This window comes from Lepidochelys kempii, chromosome 21 (genome assembly GCF_965140285.1).
Source record: "Lepidochelys kempii isolate rLepKem1 chromosome 21, rLepKem1.hap1, whole genome shotgun sequence".
NCBI lineage: Eukaryota > Metazoa > Chordata > Testudines > Cheloniidae > Lepidochelys > Lepidochelys kempii.
In genome coordinates this window covers 2741365-2755866 of record NC_136400.1, presented here as the reverse complement: position 1 = coordinate 2755866, position 14502 = coordinate 2741365, and the positions used below count along the sequence as shown (strand labels likewise).

The 14502-nt window shown below is 45.5% G+C and overlaps 1 protein-coding gene across 1 annotated transcript in view; it reads left to right on the top strand.

The window, feature by feature from the left end:
* The window catches only part of CTTNBP2NL (CTTNBP2 N-terminal like), a 214578-nt gene that overhangs the window by 74773 nt on the left and 125303 nt on the right, over positions 1-14502 (top strand). Inside the window, exon 3 of the mRNA XM_073320254.1 lies at positions 10430-10577. Coding sequence (XP_073176355.1) covers positions 10548-10577 — 30 coding nt within the window. The 5' untranslated portion in view covers positions 10430-10547. The remainder of the gene's footprint in view (positions 1-10429; positions 10578-14502) is intronic.

Genomic DNA, 14502 nt, shown 5'->3' with positions numbered 1-14502 from the left:
CCCAGCGCAGCCTGTCACAGGATGAAAAAGTGTGATTTGTGTCCTGATTGCACAGAGACATGGGTGCAGACAGATGGACGGACATATTGTCCACATGCAAACACATTCAGGGCTGGTATCAGTCTCATGAGGAGGTGCCTCCTCCATGGCTAACATTTTGCATCCAATCAAACACAAAGAAAACAAATGTGTTTGAAGACAAGAATGTGAAAAATAAATAAGCAGCCACGTGTATGATTCAGATCAGAGCCAAGATGTCTGCCTAGGGAGAGGACTAATGAAAAATGGAACAAAGAATACCTCGCAGCTGAGCTAGGGCAGATAATTTCCAATCTGTTCAGGTTATCTAGCAATGACTAGGGGAGGGAATCAGAGGGAGAGCAATCAGATTTGTCATTGTGACAATTTGCACTGCACTTTGAACTTAGAATCCCCTGTCAAGACTTGGCAGCATCTTGGCAGCTAGGGACGGACTCCGGACAGTCAGCCCCCTCCCCCAACAATTCTATTAGGGCCACACAGATAAGTGACGTGGTAATGAACATCCTGTGGGCAGTTACAAGGCCAGGCCTGAGCAGAGGGGAAGGGGTGTTTGTTTCTCTGTTTTTGAAGCAGAGGGGAAAGCGCTGTTTTTTTTCCCTAAAGGGACAGAACACCGCCAGCACGCTCCTTTCACAGCAGGTTGGAGATACATGACCAGTAAAGCACAAACCAGTCTCTGTACGCTCAAGGGCCATTTTTTTAAAATAAATTGTTTCCTGCTCTAGGATTCAGTAGTTTCCAGAAGAAACTGCCCTTGAGCAGAGCCAAGATTTTAAGAGCATAAACCCTTTCTCCGAAGCCCCATAAATTCATCTGAAATTTGCTGTTGACTTTTTGGCTACAGTGTTGCGACTGGAGTGGTTCTAGAGAATGCATGTGATGTGACTGTGGACTCAGTTCCTTTCCGACCCAAGTGGTGGATCTCCAGAGCACGCAGTTGCAGAATATACGATAGACACATGAGATCTGCCTGAGCTGTCTCATTTGGAAGAATTGTAGCCTTGGATTGCAAGGTGGCATGGGTGAATCATGAGGTCCCTTCCAGTTTCACTGAGGGATTGATTTCATTCTGTCTGCAGCTCTTTTGAGAGGATGCATTTAGACCAGTATACTGTTGTGTTCATACATGTCAGCAAATGGAAAAGTACATGACACACTGGAAGTACAGCTGTATCTTCATGTACATCATGTATCTTAAGCACTCCATGGCTCACTTGTGGTACGTACGTTGTATCTGAGCACCAGCTTGCCTCAGGTGTGTCGTACTCTTTTCACTTTGCTGACAGGCTTGAAGCATGACACCAAATGCCATAGTCTCTCCAACTTCCTGGAGTCAAACCTCATGGTAACGGTAAAGATGACTTGACACAGGAGCTCCTGCGGGAGTTACAGGATCTTTGCCTGTGTGGTGGAGAGAACTGGGTGGGATCATCCATCATGGAAACAGGCATATGGATTAATCACTGTGACCTGGGCACAAAAACAAATAAATGTGGTTTGGACTACGTCATCCGTGTTTAGGGTGACATTTCCCTGTGTATGGTCGGGGGAGTGGGTAGCTGCGAGCAATGTCCATGTTTAAAGAGGGTAAAATTTAGCCAAAAAAAGACCCAAACGTTAAAATAACTGCATGTGCAGTAGCACACTATGGAGCTGGATGCAAAAACTGGGCAGCTGTGTAGGCAAACATGGGGCTGGGCGCATACATGGGCTTTTTCACATGCAGATTTGGTGTTTAACTCCCCAAACCCCCTCTCCCTCCCCCCCACAGTTCATCAGTAGGGGGTTGAATTCAAGACCTTAAGGAACAAAGCATAAAGTATGACTTTCTCTAAACTCTCCATTAACTAGTAGCAGGTGGGAATGGGTGACAGGCAATAGATCACTTGATGATTAACTGTTCTGCTCATTCCCTCTGAAACACCTGGCACTGGCTGCTGTGGAAAGACAGGGTACTGGGCTAGACAGACCTTTGGTATAGCCGTTCTTTTGTCCAGTAGAAATCTGATATCTTCTATGTCGATGAGCCACGAGAGGGGGATGTGATATATTATGCAAACGTGTAACATCTGCAAGTGAAGATCCAGTAAATGCATGAACAAATTAGGTATGCAATTTTGCAAATCAGGCTCTTACAGTTTCCTCTTACACATATGTAGTCATATCCTAGTCATTAATTAGGAAAAATCCTCCTTGAAGTTATAGGGTAGTTTGCTTGAGTAAGGACTGCAAGTCAGTCCCAGAACTGGTCACACCCTAAAGAAAAGTGAGAGGTTCTAGTGCAGCAATTCTTCTTTCCCTGCAACTCCTGCCAGTGAAATGCCAGCAGAATATGCAAAATCCTATACCAAAGCACTCGCTCCCATGGCAGGCTGCATGTGCAGCTATGAATGCCGAATTAAACTTTGTTTACCATTTTGAATTAGTGAGTTAATGAATATCATATCTCTGAGGCATCCATCTTGGTCAAGTACATTGTGCCTCACAGCTGTTGTTTTTGTCTGGATTAGGTTTGCTCCAGTTTGTATGAAGATGTCTACAAAGTAATAAACCCAACACTTATCTGAGTCTAAAAAATTATAAAATTTTTATTAGCTTCCAAGAAATTGGGTTTTCTCCTTTTTGCCTTGGCAATAAAAGTTGATTTGTTCTACAGCTCCCTGATAGAATATTTGGGCGCCAGCATTTACTTAAATCTAATGACTCTTCTTAAAAGACATTAAGGTTCTCTCCTGAGTGCAAATTCATCAGGTCTTTTGAAATTACGTGCTGATTACTTGGGTTTTAAATGTGATCACACCTCTCCTATTAAATTTTACCTGCATAAACAATTCCAGTGTATCCTCATACTGCTGCATGGTTATTTATATCCACTTTATTAAGGTTATTTTCTCAGCAATGGTGTTGCTTCTAAATCTGCCTGGATTTATTTAGTGCCAAGTAGCATAGAATTCAGTATGTCATTGCAGAAGCATTGCTTTCTCTGTCTGTCTCCCGCCGCCTGGCTTTATTTAGTGCTGTGAGTGATAACAGGGAGCAAAGAGACACTAGATGGACTTTCTTCTGAGAGAGCTTTCAGCCACCATTTGCTCTATTAATATTTTTTCCCCGGAACACCTTACATTCCTTGGTAAGAGGCAACATAGCCACGTTCACAGTATATGTCCATTCTTCTGATTTACTTGCAATAATATGTTGATTTCTAGACCAGCTCATGGCCCCACCGACTATCGTCATCATAATTAGCCGTATTACGTTAGTGCCCTGGGCCCCAACGGAGATCAGGCCCCATTGGGTTAGGCAAGTGTATAGTATGAGACAGTCCTTGCCCTGAAGGCTGAACAATACAAACAAACCAGGTTGGGAGGCGCAGACATGGTAAGTGACTTGCCCAAGGTCACCCAGCAGGTCAATGGCTGAGGCAGGAACAAAACCCAAGTCTCCTAGTCCTGTGACCTATGTACCAGACCATGCTGCCTCTCATGCTGGTGGAGGACATTACCCTCCTGTGAGATTGGCTGCATCTCTAAAAACACTTGGGGATGCAGATCCACTCCTGAGGATGTTACTCAGCAAGGGGTGTTTTGCCTGACAAAGTCTTCTAGCTAGAAATGGTAGATGATTTATTATAATTATGAGGAGTACATGTAAATGTATTCCTTGACACACTGCTGGACAACTGGAAGTAGCCTGCATAACATCAGATAGAATTCCTGACCTCCTGTTATTTCAGTGGGGGGGTTTAGTGCCCAGGAATATTGTTTTGTTCCATAAGCGGTTGTTACAAACTGTGTTTGCTATGCAAAGATGTGGGCTCACCAAACAAAATGTGGAATGCTGTTACTCCCTTAACTTCAGCTGTGGTCAGACAAGTAAAAAAGAGAAATGTGAGCAATTCAATTTATAATAGCACTAGCCTAGGACTTGGGACACTTGGGGTCAACTCCCTGCTCTGCAGCAGACTCCCTGCGTGACCAGCGTGACATGGCAGATAGTGCCGGCATGCTGGATAGCAGTGGGGTGCAGTACAAAATGTGAGACTGAGCTCCACTGTTTGTTGTTGTGACTTCAGCCCAAATGCCTGCCCCCGTTGTGCTGAACTGGTCATGAAACAGGAACCACAGTGAGCATCGAAGGTTGCACTTCTGCCTTTTTGCGCCTCTCTGACCTGATTGGACCATGTTAAATTAACCGGGCTTTCTCCGCGAGGGCCCTTCAGCTTTGGAATTCACTCCCACTTTGGTCTGAAATAGACCAAGTTTGCTGACTTCTAGAATAATCTGCAAAGCAATTGGTTTTTACTAGATCTTTTGGGGAGAGGTGTGTTGCGTGAGGGATAGTCGTTCAGGAGTTGGGGGGGCGTATTCGTTAATTCTTTTGATCTAAGGGTTGGCTAGCTGTGGCTGACATGATGAGATTTGATCTTGTTATGCTCTGTTACTTTAAAGGAATGTCATAAATCTAAATAAATATATATTGAGATGACATGACAAGTTCAGCAGGTCTGCGCACTCTCTCTCTCTCTCTCATTTGTCATCTTAGGACATGAGAAAGGGGTGTCAGTCCCTAAGATGCTACTTTCCAGTAGCCTCACTCCCTTTTGCCTTTTGTGTGTGTTGTGATTTTTGGAATACTGGTAAATATGCCTCATCAGTATGGAGTTCTCAGGGAGATAAGCAGAGCACTCAAGGCAAAAATACCTATATAAAGAGTCTCCTTTTTTTTCCTTCCAGCTGGTTTGCATTATGATCTGACCATTGTAGGGCTTAAGAAAATTGAAGTTGAAGAACTAATTTGACGCTGTGCTGTGTGACACTGGGAAAGCAGATGGCTCAGTGGATCAGACCAATGATCCATCTAGCCCAGTGTCTTGCTTCTAGAAGGGGTCAGCACATGCTGGTCCGAAAACCTAAATCTCAGGAAAATAAGAAACGCAATACGATATGGGGAAAGTCGGGCACGTTCCTGGGGAGGCTTTTCAACCCTAAAACAAAGACATTTTCAGGTTGCTTTTTTTTTTTTTAATTTCTCACCAGTGGAGATATCCAAGAATGAAAACTCAGCCACATAAATACTGAAAGGGCAATAATATGAAGGAGGGAGGAGCATTGTTACCCATGGGACAAGTCACTGGAGTTCAGTAAAGAACATAGGGAATTAACATGGAAAAAACATATTTATATGGGAGGTCTTCCTTGGACGTGCAGAATGGCCAGAACAGGGAAGAGTGTGTCTACCTGGGTGATTCGGGTAGAGTCACTAGGGATGCACAGGGTGAGGTTAAGTGCAGCCTCTTTCCTGGTATATGTGGAGGATGATTGAGGTGGTCTCTTCCAAGCTGATAAAACACCGATGATTTGCTCTGTGGCTGAGATGGTCTCAAAAAGCAGATCAAAGTAAATAGTTGCTTAAAAGGACAAGCAATTAACCCCCGATGGGCAATGGGCAGAGGTGGAGATTCTCTGCCACCAGGAGAGATCAAGTGTCACCATGGCATTTCTAGGGGAGAACCTCTGAGAAGACGGGGCGTGAGATGATGGAGCAGAGCTGGAGTAAACTCTGAGCCCTTGAGTACGGCTGCTCGCATGTGCTGGATAGGCAGAGGGGGTTCTGCAAGGGTCTGCTGGTAGTAGCCTTGGGGCAATGAAGGAAAGACAATGGGGTTAATTCTTGTTTCACCTGAATCAGGAGTAACTCCAGTGAACTCCAGTGCAGGTAGGTGCAGTGAGGGGTAGGCCAGGCGAGGACCGAGGAAGGTAGACAAACCGTTACGCGGTGTGCAGCCAAGGTGGGCCGCTATAGGAGCACTGTGGCCGGAGCAGCCTGGGTAATGTGGATAAAAGGGGTTCCTTTCTCAGCACTTCTGCTGACAGTGTGTGTCTGGGGATCTTATTTCACCCCTGGTGCGTGAAGGAGCAGGTATCTGCAGCTGGATAAGGGCTGCAAATTCATGTTGCAAACAGCGGGGACCCTGCTGCAAACCTGTGGCCCCAGATCCACAGGCTGCAGGATAGAAAGAGACATTTGCATCAGAGGAACGAACGTGTGTTCTCTATCTGCCAACATGAAACTGTTGGCACCACATTACCTTGGATTCGGGAGGGGTGAATTTGAAGACATTGCCCCATTCCTCTGGCATGGGGGATGGGTTTGAGGGGAGATAAAAAATTATACAGCATATCAGACCAGGATACCTGGTGGTTTATTTTACTTTTTTTAATGAACACTTCCTTGAAGCCAGTTAAAATTAATAATATCTTTTTCTCTCCCCTCCGATGGGTGGTGGTCTGTATATAAATTAGCTCTTAAATGAGTGGCTCCTCCCTGGATAAAAGCCATGATTACAAACAGTGTGTTGCTTAGCACTTGTTGCTAAGCTACAGGAGAGCAAAGGTGCCTTTGGCTGCGCAGCACTCTTCCTAGCATGGCAGGTTACGCAGATGTTGTATTAAGAAAAATGATCTGGAGTTGGGGTTGGCTGGAATTATTGCCATGATGTATTTTTCCCTTCAGCTAAATATAAACTAGTTTTCTACACTTCCCAGACTACCCCGAATTGGAAGGGGAGGAACTGAGAGCAGAGGGAGCTGTGTCAAATACAATGGATGTGACCTTGCTTATTTTCATCTTTTCTTTTTTGTTCCCTGATAAACCAGACACTTACCTCTACTTATTGTAGTACGAGTAATTTATGGAGGGTGCTTAGGGTGCTACAGTCCGTTTCCCCACCCCACCCCTGGAGTGATGTGTAACTCAGTTGACATATATACATACATAGGGCATTAGAATGTCTTTGCTTCTTCATGATGGATAAGCCAATGAGGAACACGTGGTTGCTGGGTCAAGTACACTAAATGCCAAGAGAAGAGACATGCTAGTGAAATAGGAATTCTGCTGGATCCAACCGCAAGTGAATTGTATGCAGACGCATGTTGGAGCCAACTAGATTATCCTGTCGTTTTGAGCAGAGTTCAGCCCTGCGCAGACAGACGGCACAAAGCACATGCCCCACGTAAGCCCCTTGGAGTCCTCAGGGTAAAATTGATCCTTTGTGCTCAATCTTTGTAGCACATGCACTGCGTGCCTCGGGTAGCACGTGACCAAGATTCATCCCCGAGTTTGGTCTCTACACCCAGTGAACCAGCTTGAGAGGAGAGAGGAACATCAGCTGAGGCATGTTTTCTGTACCTCCCTCTGCCCCCGGCACTGCTACATCCCATTGCGTCAGTGTAGGGACAAATAGGGACAAATTAATATTCAACTGGAGCATTAAGGGTACCTGTACCGGCCTGGAGGCGGGGGGCGGGGTGCTGAGACAGATACCAACACCCCTAGGTCGAGTCCCTGGAGAGGCTGGTGTAAGGGGGTTTTTTAGCACTAAGATTGGAATGCTTACGCTCTTTGGAATGGAAGATTTAGATCCCAGCAGGACTCACTCAGCCATTCAACCTTCAGCTGTAGATAAATTGAGCTTGGACACAATAAACTGCATGGAGTAATCAGGTTTGCCCAGAGCTATGAGTTGGACACTGAAGATGCAGTGTAAGAGCTGGGGGACACCCTGACGTGGTTGACCAAACACCTCCCTTCCCAGCAGTTCTGTGCTGTGCGCTGGCTGGGATGCTCCATCACCACGGTGGCTGCATTTCATTGATACTTAATGAAGCACCTTGGGATGAAAGGTGCTCTGTGTAAACGTCTCCACTGACTGAAGGAAACAGCCCCTGGACTCATCAGTTCAGAGGAGGAAGATGTGTGTCCCCTGATGGATTCGCTCTTTGGGCCATTTCATCTAGAGCTCACACGGTTGGCTAAAATATTTCTCCAAAGGAGTGTCTCGTGCCTTCCAAGGAAAGGGAAGATACAGGGTGTATTATGGCCAGTATGAGATCCAGTCCTGTGGCTACAAAACCAGAGAGCATTTGTGAACATACACACTGGAGAAAACCCCACGATGAAACTCTCACTAGCCCTGGGTTTGAACTTTAATCTAGAGTAAGTGTCAGCCTCGTTCTCCCCCAACTGGTCCCCGGATCCTGCCTTACTATCTAACACCTCTAAGCTATGGAAAGAGAGACTTCCGGCTGAGCGTAGCCTCTAGATGCTCAGGGCCTGCCCCCTCCCACTGTAATTAGGAGTTTTGCCCAGTTGCCCTTGGCTGCAGCAGGCACAGGCCCTACGCCAGGAAGAGGTTCTTTTACAGCTCAGTCTGTTGTTTGTACACTGCTTGCAAAAAACTAATAGTAACGTTTTGAGCTCAAACAGCCCTCTATGGGCCTCCTCCTGAACTGGTGAATTTGGTTTTGCCGGTTTTGCCATGGACTTCAGTGATCAGGGCCCAAATATCTGCAAAGCTCTGTATAAACATTAACTAACTAAACCTCACTCTGCCCAGGGGAAGTTGTTGAGTATTATCCCCAGTTTAGAGATGAGGAAACTGAGGCACAAACAGAGTTTTTTGAGTGACCTGCCTAGGTTGCACAAGAAGCTGCTGGCAGAGCTGAGAATAAAACCCAGGGCTTCCAATCATGTGCCTTAGGCCACCAGACCACGCTTGGCTTTCTTAGGGCCTAAACCTGCAATCTGAAACAATCCCGCAGTGGAATTTAGGAGTGAAGGTTCAGATCCTTAAGAGGAAGGGACGTCGGGGAAAATGTTCTTCAATATATTTCATGTGATTAGTAAGTTTCTGTTGAGTTCCAGACCTAGGCATGCACAATGGAAAGACAGGCCTTGCCTCAAAGAGCCCACAGTCTAAGTACCATGGTCAGTCCCTGGGGACGGGCAGAGAACACTTTGTGTTGCTCTCAGGCTACCCGCTATAGCCAATGCCCAAAGGGAGGGGGATGGTCTTTCTGGAGGGGGGGCTTTTTCCAAGTATGCACAACATGCAGAGCTTTGGAGGGGGCATAGAGAAAAGAAAATATGACAAACTGAGGCCTCTGGGATGGCTCTTCTCCTAGCCTCTTTGGCTGATGCATTAGTACTAGCATTGTAAACAGAAATGGCCCTTCATTGTCTGGGGGCGAGAGAGAAATCAGTGATACTTTAAATCAATAATGCAACAAGAATTACCAGGAGAGGAAGAGATGATCAACAAATGAACTGAACATCAGACACTGTGACTCTCTCTCTACCTAAATCGAACGGCCTGGCTCTGCATGGTTATTTTGCGGGGGGAGTTCCAGCTTTATAACAAGAAAAAAAACAATGAAGTGCTTCTGCTGTAATGGGGTCCCTGCTGCCTGGAAGAGGACCCTGCCCTACGTATGGAAATAACTTTAACACCCAGAAAGTGGGGCTGGGGCAGTGGGGGGGGGTGGTTCAAAAAGAGCCTGGCACATGAATAGCTATCACTAGTTTTCTGTATTATGACTAAGGCAACTGGCCATCTGAACCACTTATTTTCCCCCTAAAGGCTTTCATGTCATTGCCTATAATGTGGTGGTGGTTGTTTTCCTCTCAGCAGGTAAATTTCTCTCCATGTTCTCAGAATTGAATCACTCTCACAGAATCACAGAGGCAATGCAGGCCAATGGGTAGGGCACTTGCACTGGGAGCTCAAGAGACCTGAGTGCTGTTCCCTGGTTTGCTGTGTGAGCTTGGCCAAGTTGCTTTGCCTCTTCGTGACTCAGTTTCTCCATCCGTAAAATGAGGAGATTGATACTTATCTTCCCTTTGCAAAGTGCTTTGAGATCTCATGGATAAACAGCACTACAGCAGAGCTAAATATTGTTCCAGAACCTGGGCTTCTCCAACTCCCTCTCCCTGCCTATGCAACATTGTTCCTTAGTAATCATATTGAAGCAAAATTACTGGAGCCAATATCTGCAGTTCACCAATGGGAGGGAGATGCCCGCAGCTCCATGTCTGATTGTAAATGCCACTACAGTGCTGGAGCTGCAAGGCTGAGGCATGGAGCTCTCAGATCCCCATCTATGGGAAAAGCTAGCCCAGGCCAGTTTCATTTACATGACTTAGTATGTTCCATACTCATAGTTCCACATATCCTGTGTGGCTGCTTTACTTGGAATGTATCTGTGTTCTGACTGTACAAATCTCAATGGATTGCGATTGCAACTGTATTCCTGAAAGGGCCTGGGCGCCGAGTGTGAAGAGTGTCACTGCTTTCTGGAAAAAGAACAGGAGGACTTGTGGCACCTTAGAGACTAACAAATTTATTTGAGCATAAGCTTTCATGAGCTACAGCTCACTCCATCGGATGCATCCAGCTTTCTGTGTGAGCTTAGACCACTAGAGCCTGTCTTTTAAAAATATGTGGGGGTAAGCTACTAGGTCAGAAGAAGCTTAAGGATGAATTTGTATGCTCAGACGCGTACTGGGGAAATGAATATGAAGCTCATGTTGGTGCTTCCTTCCTTGGCAGGCATGTGCAGGATGAATCTTGTTAAGATGACAATAAACGAAGGTTTTACACCATTCACTGAAGGAAACAGCCCCTGGAGTCGTCATCAAACCTGAGAAACGCACCTGGCTAGAGCAAGATGAACATAAGAGACACAGCCTCAGGACAGGTAGGATTCCAGATGCACAGAGTGCAGACAAGCGGACATGTTTCTGACCTGCTGGTTTAGCAGGCTTAACCCCCAGTTCCACTGCGTGGCTGCAGCTTTCTCCTTCCCATCAATTGGAAAGAAAACTGTGAGCTATATAATGTTCTGACTGCACCAACAACAGCAATGTGTAGTGTCCTGGCTTGTGCGTGTGCAGAACTGCTTTCTCACGGACGGGGTGCATGCACGTATGAGTGTAGGTGCACAATACTGCCTGTGTGTATTAGGGCTGCCAGTTTTGGTTGGACGTATTCCTGGAGGTTTCATCACATGACATAATCTTTACTTAAAGATTAATCTTTAATTCTTGGAGACTCCAGGAGAATCCTAACCTATATGTTCAGGGACAGGGTACATTGAACTATTTTGAGGGGGCAGGGGCATGTATCTGTCGCTCCCTATAGACCCCACACACACACACCAAAAATCATCCCTGATACTAACAGAGGGTTTGTCTCTGCTCAGATAGAAGTGTTGTTTTACTGTTGAGTACAGCATTTGTTCCTGGGTTAATGCCTGTTGTGGAAAGGAACCAAGGGAATTCGCATGTAGCTGGTGGCTGTGATGTTTTGGGGTCACCCAGACTGGCAAGGGGTTCTGTCACTGCCTGTCTTATAACTTTGGGTGCCTTAACGCCATGCTGCTCTGGCTCAGATCCTGGCACCCAGAGCCAGCCCACAAGCATAAAGGTCTCACCCTGGCTTCCCACCAGCCTCATTACTCCTCATAGGGTATCCCAAGAGCCCTTCTGATCTCAAGTCACCCCAAATCTGTCCTCCCACTGAGCTCTTAATTGCCAGATACTCGGGCTGTTCCCCTCTGGTTGGTCACCCGCAAAGGTGTGAAACCTGTCCCCAGTTATCAGTTCCCTTTGGCACCCACAGTTTGCACAACAGAGACCTGCTTGGGGTAAAAATAAACGAAATGAAGAAAAATCACTGAATCAGAGATGAAATAGTGAGGAAAAGCTAGCACATACAAGTTACACAGCAAATAAACATAAAGAGACAACTTCAAGCTTTACCCCTCTATACGAGATAAATTTCCACTTTGCCTCTGAACAATTTCCTAGTGTGCCTCCTGTCCGAGAGGGGATCCAGTGTTTCACAGACAGCTTCCCTCTTAGAGGCTGCACATGGATACCTTTCACTGCAAATCCCTTCCCGTTGAATAGGTTTTAAAGGTGTTTGTTTTTATTTTCTCCCACACTATCGTAATTCATGGTTATTCAGAGAAAGGGGGTTGGGGCAGGGGGATTCTCTCTTGGGGCATCTCAGTGTCTTCCCATTAACCGTAATGGCCCATCATTTGTCCTTTCCTGGGTTGGTATTTGTGTCTGGTTTTGTGTAAACACCCAGTTCGAGAAGAGCTTTTCCCTGCTGTGAGGTGTATTTCGAATTGTAGCATGGGTCATGAGGACAGTATTCTATGTACACAAATACACTGATTCATAACCACAGTCTGTACCCATATCCCATAATGACCATCAAGTTCAGGACAGTGGAACCTTTCATAAAAGACGTCACCAGACACATTGTATACACAGGAACACTGTGTCCAGCCAGTGGATTCAGTTGCCCACTCTTTGGAGTTGAGACCCCTTGAGGGGCTTTCTCAGGCAGGTGGCTTGGGATTTCAGGATCACTCAACCAACCCATAGATGGCTGCACCACGTGTGCAATGCTGCCCGCAAGTGGATGGGATAGAGGGGTGAGGGGTGCACATGCTAGTTGGTCTAAATTCTTCAAATTTTCACATTTTTTCAGGAAAATCAAGTTTTTCATGAAAATGTGCTGCTGTGTGTGTTTACCATTGCGTGTGTGTGCACGCCCATGTATGCATTTTATGCTGCCCTCCAAGGGATAAGGTCTGTCAAACCTCCTTGTGCTTGTAGATAGTTTCCCTTTACCTGCTCAGCAGGTCGACCCTGACGAGGGGCGGAGACTGTCTGTGTTTGTACAGGTCCTGGTCCGTGACTGGCGCTGCTAGGTGCTACCACCATACAAACACTAATAGTCATGTCTGTGTGCCTTGGGCTCATGCCCTTTGGGCCCGTCTGTCTCTGCAGAGTGTTCTCTATGCTGGAGTAACCGATGGCCTGATTTCCAGAGGCTCGGTTCACTATCAGCCACACTGACCATGAGAGAAGAGCTGAGTTTCCAGGGCTGCCAGTCCAGTGCCTCTCGCTAGCTCTGAGCTCCCTGGGACAGACAAAACAGGTGAGCGCCCGCACCTGATTAGACAGCAAGGAGGAAATCTTGGTTATTTGCAAAGACTGCAAAGCTCTAGCACTTGCAGTCGATGGCGACAGCAGCCGGAGCTGCTGTGTCCTGCTTCGTCTTTCAGGAGGGCTTCGTGTGGATTTCCCCCTCTGTGTGTGAGGACATGGTTACTCTGAGCTTGATGCCTTTGAAGTGTTTCTCTGACTGAATCTCTTCAGGTTGCCTCATGCCTCAAAGCAGAGCCGTGATTTGTTGTTGCTGGTTTAGAGGCATGTTTGTTTGTTTGACTGAGCTGCACTGGCATAATGCTCACAAAAAATCCCACTTGCCAGCACAGGAAATGTGCTTTCAGTCCCCTGGTTTGCCATGAAATCCTATTTTTAAATAAAAACCCCGAGATAATCTGTCCGGTGTCAGGACAGGGTATGACATGGTAGGTTCATGGGGTCTCATGTACAGCTGCAAAGCTCTTCCTATTTAAGAGTGTCTGCAAGTCAAAAGGAAGGTCAGATGTGCACCAAACTGTTTGATCATCACACGTCATGCTTCGCAGCTCTGGGCTTCTTGGTTTGTTTTTATCATGCAGATGAGAAATATATCCAAAGATCTGTGGGAATGATCAACAAGAGTACTGCAAACCAAATCGTTATTCAAACACTAATGCAACATTTTTAATTTCGTTGTTATTTTTTAACTCCCTTGGCTTTTTATGTGTTCATTTCCATCCAGAATAATGATGGCTGCATTAGCAGAAGGTGATTTAATTGCACAAACTTTAGAAAAGCAGGGAGCCTGGTTTTTCCGAATGCAGAGCGTTAGCAATTCCCCACATGCTTGTGTTCATCTTAAGAATCAATAAAGCGCAAACATGTCTAATTACCCTAAAATATTTTGCAAAATCTGAAGTCAGATTAGATTTTGCTTAAGCATCAAATAAAAACTTTAATGTCCACCAGAATCAATATGTTACCCATGGGCCCGAAGATTTCCACTTGTAATGAAGGTCTGTAATAACATTAAGATCTTCCTGAATACATTTACTTTTTTTCCCCCTCCTTACCACAGAGATCGAAATATAATTAGTTGGAAAAATAATGCTCGGCTGCTTTCCTTGCCACACATTCTGAATGCATGTGTTCATGAACATCAGTCTCAAATATTTTAATTATTTAATTAAGCGCAAAGAATATTTTACCTGCATAGTAATTCTTCCAAAAGGGGGCAGGAAGGGATTATTGTGTTGATTGGAAGTGAAAATGAGTTATATGGCAAATTCTATATGGTGAGTGTGGCTAGGTTTTTGGTTTTTTTGTTGTTGTTGTTCCTGGGAAAAGTGTTGATAAAAAAGGGAGGTTTTGTGTGGTCTCCATTTTTCTTCAAAAGGTTTGGATTTTTATCAAAAACTTGAAAACCAAACTTTTCCTGTTTTTGACTGAAACTTTTCGGTGTTTGTTTTTGTCAGCGAACACCTGAAAATGATACTCAAAATGCAGACGTGTCTGTGTGGATGAAAACCATGTTTTTCTTTTAAAAAAAAAAAAAAAATCTTCTGAATGGAAAAGTCTGACTAGTCCCAATGGTGAGGTGGGACCACATTCACTGATTTTCCCCAACCCAGCTCTTCCTCTCACCTCTTCAGTGCACACAGAAGATGCAGTCCTGAT